Here is a 10,167-nt window from a genome sequence, read left to right as displayed (position 1 = left end):
CCACTCCTCCAGCTCGCCTTGAAGTCTTTCACATTGATTGAACAGCCGGCTCTGACAGGGAAGAGTTATTATACTATCATTATTAATACTAAAGATAACTTATCACAGAGTCTGACATGTTCAAATCATTTACAGGAGGGAGGAAGAAGGAAGGAAGGAAGGGAGGAAGGAAGGAAGGAAGGAAGGAAGGAAGGATTGATTGAACAGCCAGCTCTGACAGGGAAGAGTTATTATACTATCATTATTAATACTAAAGTTAACTTATCACAGAGTCTGACATGTTCAAATCATTTACAGGAAGGAGGAAGAAGGAAGGAAGGGAGGGAGGGAGGGAGGGAGGGAGGGAGGGAGGGAGGGAGGGAGGAAGGAGTTAAGGAAGGAAAGGAGGGAGGGAGGGAGGGGAGGAAGGAGTTAAGGAAGGAAGAAAGGAAGGAAGGGAAGGAGGAATATAGGAGGAGGAAAGAAAGAGAGAAGGAAGGAGGGAGGAAAGGAAGGAAGGAAGGAAGGAAGGTAGGAAGGAGGGAAGGAGGGAGGGAGGGAGGGGAGGGAGGAAAGAATGACAGAAGGAAGGAAAGAAGGAAGGAGGGAAGGAGGGAGGGAGGGAGGGAGGAAAGAAGGACAGAAGGAAGGAAGGAAGGAAGGGGAGGAAAGAAAGAGAGAAGGAGGGAGGGAGGAAAGAAGGACAGAAGGAAAGAAGGAAGGAAGGAAAGGAGGGTGGAAGGAAGGGAAGGAGGGTGGAAGGAAGGGAAGGAGGAAGGTAGGGGGAGGAAAGAAAGAGAGAAGGAGGGAGGGAGGAAAGGAAGGAAGGAAGGAAGGAAGGAAGGAAGGAAGGAAGGAAGGAAGGAAGTAAGGAAAGAAGGACAGAAGGAAGGAAGGAAGGAGGGAAGAAAGGAAAGATCAAGTAATGACTAAAGCAGAGAAGCAGAAATAGCTAAATACTCCTATAGTTCTTAAAGGAGCTCCGTCCGTCCTCACTCTTAAAATAAACAGCATGCCGTATTTAAATTCACATAACTGCTCTGAGTCTCTGGCCTTAAAAGCACCTTTAAAAAGGGGCTATTTTAAAAGAGTCAGGAAGGAAGGAAGGACAGAGGAAAGAAGGAAGGGTGGAGGAAAGAAGGAAGGAAAGGAGGGAGGAAGGAGGAAGGAAGGAGTTAAGGAAGGGGAGGAGGAAGGAAGGGAGGAAGAAGGAAGGAAAGGAGGGAGGGAGGAAGGAGTTAAGGAAGGAAGGAAGGAAGGGAGGAGGAGGGGAAAGGAGGGAGGGAGGGAGGGAGGGAGGGAGGAAGGAAGGAAGGAAGGAAGGAAGGAAGGAAAGGAAGAAGGAAGGGAGGAAGGATTGAAGAGAGAAAGAAGGAAGGAAAGAAGAGAGGAAGGAAGGAGGAAGGAAGGCAGGGAGGAGGGGAAAGGAGGGAGGAAGGAAGGAAGGAAGGAGGGGAAAGGAGGGAGGAAGGAAGGAAGGAAGGAAGGAGGAAGGTGGGGGGGAAGAAAGGTGGGGGGGAAGAAAGGAAGGAAGGAAGTAAGGAAGGAAGGAGGGAGGGAGGAAAGAAGGACAGAAGGAAGGAAGGAAGGAAGGAACGAGGAAGGCAGGGGGAGGAAAGAAAGAGAGAAGTCGGGAGGGAGGAAAGGAAGGAAGGAAGGAAAGGAAGGAAAGGAAGGAAGGAGGGAGGGAGGAAAGGAAAGAAGGACAGACGGAAGGAAGGAAGGAAGGAAGGAAGGAGGAAGGAGGAGGAAAGAAAGAGAAAAGGAGGGAAGAAAGGAAGGAGGGAAGAAAGGAAGGAAGAAGGAAGGAAGGCAGGGAGGAGGAGGGGAAAGGAGGAGGGAGGAAATGGAAAGAGGGAGGAAGGAAGGAAGGAAGGACAGACGGAAGGAAGGGAGGAAGGAAGGAAGGAACAGTCAAAACAGACAGGGTCAATTTGAGACATATCAGACCGTTCCCTGTGTGACATCATACTTGGCCTCCATCTTTAGTGTTGCATCTATTAGAGGTTTAACCTTTGTATCGTCCGTCAGTCTGTTTTGACTGTTCCTTCTTTCCTTCCTTCCTTCTTTCCTCTGTCCTTCTTTTCTTCCTTCCTCTTTTCCTTCCTCCCTCCATCCTTTCCTTCCTTCCTTTCTCCCTTCCTTCCTTCCTTCCACCCTCCCTCTTTTCCTTCCTTTCTCCCTCCTTTTCTTCCTTCCTTCCTCCCTCCCTCTCTCCTTTCCTTCCTTCTTCCTCCCTTCATTCCTCCCTCCATCCTTTCCTTCCTTCCTTTCTCCCTCCTTTCCTTCCTTCCTTCTTCCTCCCTTCCTTCCTTCCTCCCTCCCTCTTTTCCTTCCTTTCTCCCTCCTTTTCTTCCTTCCTCCCTCCCTCCCTCCCTCTCTCCTTTCCTTCCTTCTTCCTCCCTTCATTCCTTCCTCCCGCCTTTCCTTCCATCTCCCTCCCTCCTTTCCTTTCTTCTCCCTTCCTTCCTTTCTCCCTCCTCCCTCCTCCCTCCCTTCTTTCCTTCCTTCTTACCTCCCTTCCTTCCTTCCTCCCTCCCTCCCTCCCTCTCTCCTTTCCTTCCTTCCTTCCTTCCTCCCTTCATTCCTTCCTCCCTCCTTTCCTTCCATCTCCCTCCCTCCTTTCCTTTCTTCCCCCTTCCTTCCTTTCTCCCTCCTTCCTGCCTTCCTTTCTCCCTCCTTCCTGCCTTCCTGCCTTCCTTTCTCCCTCCTTCCTGCCTTCCTTCCTTCCTCCCTCCCTCCTTTCCTTCCTTCATTCCTTCCTCCCTCCGTTCCTTCCTTCTTCCTCCTTTCCTTTTCTTCCTTTCTTCTTCCTCCCTTCATTCCTTCATTCTTCCTCCTTTCCTTCCTTCCTTAACTATCACTTGTATCCCAGCATGAACTCCACACACACACACAACACATTTAGGGCTCTTACTTGTGGCACTGTTCCCGGACCCAGAGCAGGAGGGCTTTCTTGGCGGACACCTTGAAGCGGTGGTGCAGCGGCGAGCCTCTGGGAGGGACGGGGCTGCTGCTGGCCGAGCGACTCGACAGGGTGGAGCGAGAGTCCAGACTGGCCAGAGACTCCATGGACGACTGGCGGGAGCTGAACGAGAGGCTGCTGGCCAACTCCTCGATCTGAAGAAGCCATTAACACACACACACACACACACACACACACACACACACACACACACACACACACACACACACAGTTTCTGTTTAGGGTTTATATTTGGAGTGACCGAGTGGAAAAGGTCAGAAGAGGTCAAGAAAGAATAAAAGGAGGGAAAAGTGCTTCTAATGCGGAAAATAAGAAGTTTAACCTTCCTGTCGTCCTCCCGGGTCAAAATGACCCCATCTGTTTTGACTGTTCCTTCCTTCCTTCCTTCCTTCCTCTCTCCCTCCCTCCCTCCCTTCTTTCCTTCCTTCCTTCCTTCCTACCTCCTTTCCCCTCCTCCTCCCTTCCTTCCTTCTGTCCTTCTCTCCTCCTTTCCTTCCTTTCCTCCCTCCCTCCTTCTCTCTTTCTTTCCTCCCCCACGTTCCTCCTTCCCTTCCTTCCTTCCACCCTCCCTTCCTTCCATCCTTTCCTTCCTTTCTCCCTCCCTCCCTCCCTCCTTTACCCTCCTCCTCCCTTCCTTCCTTCCTTCCTTCCTTCCTACCTCCTTTCCCCTCCTCCTCCCTTCCTTCCTTTTGTCCTTCTCTCCTCCTTTCCTTTCCTCCCTCCCTCCTTCCCTCTTTCTTTCCTCCCCCACGTTCCTCCTTCCCTTCCTTCCTTCCACCCTCCTTTCCTTCTTTCTTTCCTTCCTTCCTCCCTCGTCCCTCCCTCCTTTCCCCTCCTCCTCCCTCCCTTCCTTCCTTCCTTCCTTCCTTTCCTCCCCCTACCTTCCTCCTTCCCTTCCTTCCTCCTTCCCTTCATTCCTTCCTTCCTTCCACCCTCCTTTCCTTAACTCCTTCCTCCCTCCCACCATCCTTTCCTTCCTTCTTCCTCTCTTCCGGTCCACCTTTCCTTCCTTCCTTCCTTGACTCGAGGACAACAGGAGTTTTAAAATAGCAAAAGTTACTTTTAAAACCTTCTGGACTTCACCGGCTTACTCAAGTTATATTTTTGGGATGTTAAACAATCTATTTCCTAAATAATTCGTGACGTCCTTCTGCTCTAATTAGCTAAACTGCATGAATCTAATCACGGGAAAACATTTTTTTTAGTTTATATCTGACAATGCTGTAAATCAAAGCAGATAATAAGACACAAAAGAAGAAGAAAATGTGTAAAAAGAAGGAATAAAAACATATGAAACTGACGTGATACTGCAGAATGATCGTCCATATGAGGCCGAGGATGATGGACGGTTTGCCATCCATGATGTCAGGAATGTTTATGTTGACTAGTCTGATCTGAGGAGAAAACAACAAAACATTTCACACTTACACACAAAGTCTCATTAGTCCATGCATGAAATCACTGCCAGGCAATAATTAAATTAACCATCTGACACAAATGTATTTTTTCAAGTAGCAGAAATTTGGAGTTAGAAATTTTGACCTGCAAATATCGATCAATGATGTGATGCAACCAAGTGTCCAATTGGTGTAACCAGTATTTATTTCCATACAAATCTGATTATATACAGCAAAATACATGTGAACTATGAATGTGGAATAAATATAATCCAGTTTTACAATAAAATGTATTGAGAACAAATGGGTGTTTTTAGGATGTCCTGCTCATCATATTGACAAAATGCTTTAAAATGTAAATATAGAAATACTTTATTTGATGTTTTAAAATGAAGTAATTATTTTTATAAGTGCACTACAGGTAGATGAAATATTTAATATGTATCCTTCTTTTGTGGTTACACCATTTGACATTTTCAGTAGCATTCAGTCTTACTTTTTGGTTAAAAAAATGGTGAAACTATAATTTCATATGACGTAAAACCAATAAAAATGCTTAATGTACATTTGAGCAAACCTGATGCTGCTTTTATAACTATTTATAAGATATTTTTGAATTGCCAACCTTTATTTATCACTGACACATATACAGTACAGATGAGTGTAATCTTAGTCCCAAATAAACTGTCATCATGTACGTTTGATCATTTACCGATTTGTTCTTCAGAAAGGAGAGAGCTTTCTCAATGTTGCTCCTGTGCTGAAACGTCCCTCTGCCTCTCTCCCGACTCTGTAAAACACAACCAGAGAATCAGTCATTCAGTCAGTCAGTCAGTCATTCAGTCGGTCATTCAGTCAGTCATTCAGTCAGTCAGTCAGTCATTCAGTCAGTCAGTCAGCCAGTCAGTCAGTCAGTCAGTCATTCATTCAGTCAGTGAGTCAGTCATTCAGTCAGTCAGTCAGTCAGTCAGTCAGTCAGTCAGTCAGTCAGTCAGTCAGTCATTCATTCAGTCATTCAGTCAGTCAGTCATTCAGTCATTCAGCCATTCAGTCAGTGATTCAGTCAGTCAGTCAGTCAGTAATTTAATCAGTCAGTAATTTAATCAGTCAGTCAGTCATTCAGTCAGTTATTCAGTCAGTGATTCAGTCATTCAGCCAGTCAGTCAGTCAGTCAGTCAGTCAGTCATTTAATCAGTCAGTCAGTCATTCAGTCAGTCATTCAGTCAGTCAGTCATTCATTCAGTCAGTGATTCAGTCAGTCGGTCAGTGAGTCAGTCATTCAGTCAGTCAGTCAGTCAGTCAGTAACACAGTCAGTCAGTCAGCGATTCAGTCAGTCAGTCAGTCAGTCAGTAAGTCAGTCAGTGATTCAGTCAGTCAGTCAGCCAGCCAGCCAGTCATTTAATCAGTCAGTCAGTCATTCAGTCAGTCAGTCATTTAATCAGTCAGTCAGTCATTCATTCAGTCAGTCATTCATTCATTCATTCAGTCAGTCAGTCAGTCAGTCAGCCAGACAGTCATTCAGTCATTCAGTCAGTGATTCAGTCAGTCGGTCAGTCAGTCAGTCGGTCAGTCAGTCAGTCATTCAGTCAGTCAGTAACACAGTCAGTAACACAGTCAGTAACACAGTCAGTCAGTCAGACAGTCAGCGATTCAGCCAACCAGTCAGTCAGTCAGTCATTCATTCAGTCAGTCAGCCAGTCAGTCAGTCAGTCAATCAGTGATTCAGTGATTCAGTCAGCCAGTCAGTAACTCAGTCAGTCAGTCAGTCAGTCAGTCAGTCAGCTGGTTGCCTCTTGGTTTAAAAACATGTTAAGTGATCAGCTGATTCAGGACTTACGAAGCGTTGTCCGCTCATGGTCTCCAGCAGGTCCAGCAGTTTGGATCCATCACAGAAATCCTTGAAGAGATCTGAGACCATACATGGCGGCCTCCTCTGTAACAGCAACACACACATTTACTTTATTTTCCTCTGTCCTTCCTTCCTTCCTTCCTTTCCTTCCTCCCTTCCTCCTTCCCTCTCTCCCTCCTTCCTTCCTCCGTTATTTTCTCTGTCCTTCCTTCCTTCCTTTCCTTCCTCCCTTCCTCCTTCCCTCTCTCCCTCCTTCCTTCCTCCGTTATTTTCTCTGTCCTTCCTTCCTTCCTTTTCTTCCTCCCTTCCTCCTTCCCTCTTTCCCTCCTTCCTTCCTCCGTTATTTTCTGTCCTTCCTTCCTTCCCTTCCTCCCTTCCTCCTTCCCTCTCTCCCTCCTTCCTTCCTCCGTTATTTTCTCTGTCCTTCCTTCCTTCCTTTCCTTCCTCCCTTCCTCCTTCCTTCCTCCGTTATTTTCTCTGTCCTTCCTTCCTTCCTTTCCTTCCTCCCTTCCTCCTTCCCTCTCTCCCTCCTTCCTTCCTCCGTTATTTTCTCTGTCCTTCCTTCCTTCCTTTCCTTCCTCCCTTCCTCCTTCCCTCTCTCCCTCCTTCCTTCCTCCGTTATTTTCTCTGTCCTTCCTTCCTTCCTTTCCTTCCTCCCTTCCTCCTTCCCTCTCTCCCTCCTTCCTTCCTCCGTTATTTTCTCTGTCCTTCCTTCCTTCCTTTCCTTCCTCCCTTCCTCCTTCCCTCTCTCCCTCCTTCCTTCCTCTGTTATTTTCTCTGTCCTTCCTTCCTTCCTTTCCTTCCTCCTTCCCTCTCTCCCTCCTTCCTTCCTCCGTTATTTTCTCTGTCCTTCCTTCCTTCCTTTCCTTCCTCCCTTCCTCCTTCCTTCCTCCGTTATTTTCTCTGTCCTTCCTTCCTTCCTTTCCTTCCTCCCTTCCTCCTTCCCTCTCTCCCTCCTTCCTTCCTCTGTTATTTTCTCTGTCCTTCCTTCCTTCCTTTCCTTCCTCCTTCCCTCTCTCCCTCCTTCCTTCCTCCGTTATTTTCTCTGTCCTTCCTTCCTTCCTTTCCTTCCTCCCTTCCTCCTTCCTTCCTCCGTTATTTTCTCTGTCCTTCCTTCCTTCCTTTCCTTCCTCCCTTCCTCCTTCCCTCTCTCCCTCCTTCCTTCCTCTGTTATTTTCTCTGTCCTTCCTTCCTTCCTTTTCTTCCTCCCTTCCTCCTTCCCTCCCTCCCTCCTTTCCTTCCTTATTCTTATAGCTCTAGATATAGATAACAGCCTGAAAAATGGAGGAATTAATCAAGCTTTTATTTACTTATTTCACCTTTAATGCTCATTTTCTTTAACTTCTTTTGAAATTCAAAACAATCCATGAACTTCCTACTTCATATGTCCAAACCATAGCAGTCAAATAACGTTAAAGCTTCAAAATTGACAAAAAAAGAGAAAAAGCAACAAGTGTCTGCTCACACATGTCCCATATCTACTGTTGACCTGACATATACAATAATACATGAGTTAGTGTTTTCTCTCCAGCATGAAATAAACTTTATTTAAACACATATATATGAACACTGTCTACAATAATACATGAGTTAGTGTTTTCTCTCCAGCATGAAATAAACTTTATTTAAACACATATATATGAACACTGTCTACAATAATACATGAGTTAGTGTTTTCTCTCCAGCATGAAATAAACTTTATTTAAACACATATATATGAACACTGTCTACTATATAATACATGAGTTAGTGTTTTCTCTCCAGCATGAAATCAACTTTATTTAAACACATATATATGAACACTGTCTACAATAATATATGAGTTAGTGTTTTCTCTCCAGCATGAAATAAACTTTATTTAAACACATATATATGAACACTGTCTCTGGACTTTAGAGAATTTGCTGCAATGTGAGCTCTAATGTGAACAACCGCCGAAGGATTAACGGTTATCTCCACTATTCAGTTTATTGGCAGAGTCTGCAGCACTGAGACTGAGGAGGGGGGGTCGAGGGGGTAGGGTTAGGTGGGGGGTTGAGGGAGTGTGGGGGGGGGGGGGGGCAGCCGTCTGTTGCTGTCTGTCTGTGTGCTGTGAACCTTGCTCCTCAATGCTATATTTACACACACATACACACACACACACACACACACACACACACACACACACACTGCCCTCCACTGTCACATTCACAGCTGATCTCCTCCGCTCCGTGCAGCAGAGACACCTGACAGTCTGCTGCTGAGTCAGACTCAGGACAGAATTCAGCACATAATGGATTTAAAGTAAAAAACACAAACGTCATTAATATTATTTTATTCTATTTATTTATTGTTTTTATTTTTATTTATGTTTTTTTTATTTATTTTTACTTTTATTATTTTTGTTTGATTGTTATTGTTAATTTTATTTATTTATTTATTTATTTATATTTTTAGTTTATTGTATTTATTTTTATTTATGTGTTTTTTTTATTTTTACTTTTATTATTTGTTTGTTTGTTGTTAATTTTATTTATTTATTTATTTTTTACTTTTACTATTTTTTTGTTTGTTGTTGTTAATTTTATTTATATATTTATTTATATTTTTAGTTTATTGTATTTATTTTTATTTATGTTTTATTTATTTATTTATTTTTACTTTTATTATTTTTGTTTGTTTATTTGATGTTGTTAATTTTATTTATTTATTTATTTATTTATTTAATTATTTTTTAACTTTTACTATTTTTTTGTTTGCTTGTTGTTAATTTTATTTATTTTTTTAGTTTATTGTATTTATTTTTATCTACTATATTTCTGTTTGATTATTATCATTATTATTGCTATTATAATGACCTATAAATGCCTTCTTGTTCTGTGTTGTTCTCTGTAAAACTAACTAACTAAATATAATAAATAGATGTATAAACCCCCCCCCCCCCCCCACACACACACAAAAGTCTGACTGATAAAACTAATTTGGAGTGTTAATTAAAATGATGGTGATGTTTTTAAGGTTTTATATCATGTCTCAAAACATGGATTGATTGTGTTAAAATGTCCCCAAAGAATAATTTAATATTATAAACTGATTATTAAATGCTTTATAAATTGAGAAGATTGTATTCTTCATATGTTAGAAGTTAAAAAATGTCCCTTTATGATTTTTTCCCTTGTATTTACACAGAAGGGACAAAATAAATAGAAATTATTATTCAGATTACAAATTAAAGATTAATCTACCCTGAAAATCTGATTAATAAATTCAGTATTTTCTTTTAAGTCACTTCTGAAACTTTCATTATAAGACTTTCTTCTATTTGTCATTTATTTATTATTTTATTTTTTTAACCCTTAAACAGGCCTTACTAGTTATGTCATTTGCATCTAAAGTAAGGAAGGAAGGAAGGAAGGAAGGAAGGAAGGAAGGAAGGAAGGATAAGAGGGAAGACGGAAGGAAAGGAGGGAGGAAGGGAAGCAAGGGAGGAAGAAGGAAGGAAAGGAAGGAAGGAGGGAGGAAGGAAAGGAGGGAAGAAGGAAGAAGGAAGGAAAGGAGGGAGGAAGGAAGGAAGGGAGGGAGGGAGGGAGGGAGGGAGGGAAGGAAGGAAGGAAGAAAGGAAGGACAGATGAAGGAAGGAAGAAAGGACAGAAGGAGGGAACATTTACCCTAACAGCTGAACTTAGATCTGAGGAAGGAAGGAAGGAAGGAAGGACAGATGAAGGAAGGAAGGAAGGAAGGAAGGAAGGACAGAGGAAGGACCCGGGAGGACAACAGGAAGGTTAAAGAGTCTGTATCTCCTGGTGCACGTTGTCTGTTTAAAGGTTAATGATACACATGTGGGGAATGTACAGTATGTGTTTTTAGCATTTTATACTGTCCTTTATTCCCTTTATGACTCACTTGTAAAATACTTTTTTTTTTTACAAATTTTGACAAACTTTACTATTATTATTATTATTATTACATAAATCAT

At 43.1% G+C, this 10,167-nt stretch overlaps 1 protein-coding gene across 1 annotated transcript in view; it reads right to left on the bottom strand.

Annotated features, from left to right (window-relative positions):
- syne2b (spectrin repeat containing, nuclear envelope 2b) overlaps positions 1-10,167 on the bottom strand; it is a 203,614-nt gene that overhangs the window by 177,950 nt on the left and 15,497 nt on the right. The window contains exons 3-7 of the mRNA XM_053336226.1: positions 6,201-6,296; positions 5,075-5,152; positions 4,267-4,359; positions 2,897-3,099; positions 1-51 (exon numbers count right to left, since the gene is read on the bottom strand). The exon at positions 1-51 is cut by the window's left edge and continues 11 nt beyond it. Of these exons, the coding sequence (XP_053192201.1) occupies positions 1-51; positions 2,897-3,099; positions 4,267-4,359; positions 5,075-5,152; positions 6,201-6,296 (521 nt within the window). The remainder of the gene's footprint in view (positions 52-2,896; positions 3,100-4,266; positions 4,360-5,074; positions 5,153-6,200; positions 6,297-10,167) is intronic.

The sequence above is a fragment of the Scomber japonicus genome, chromosome 16 (assembly GCF_027409825.1).
Source record: "Scomber japonicus isolate fScoJap1 chromosome 16, fScoJap1.pri, whole genome shotgun sequence".
Taxonomy (NCBI): domain Eukaryota; kingdom Metazoa; phylum Chordata; class Actinopteri; order Scombriformes; family Scombridae; genus Scomber; species Scomber japonicus.
This window is presented reverse-complemented; position numbering and strand designations above follow the sequence as displayed.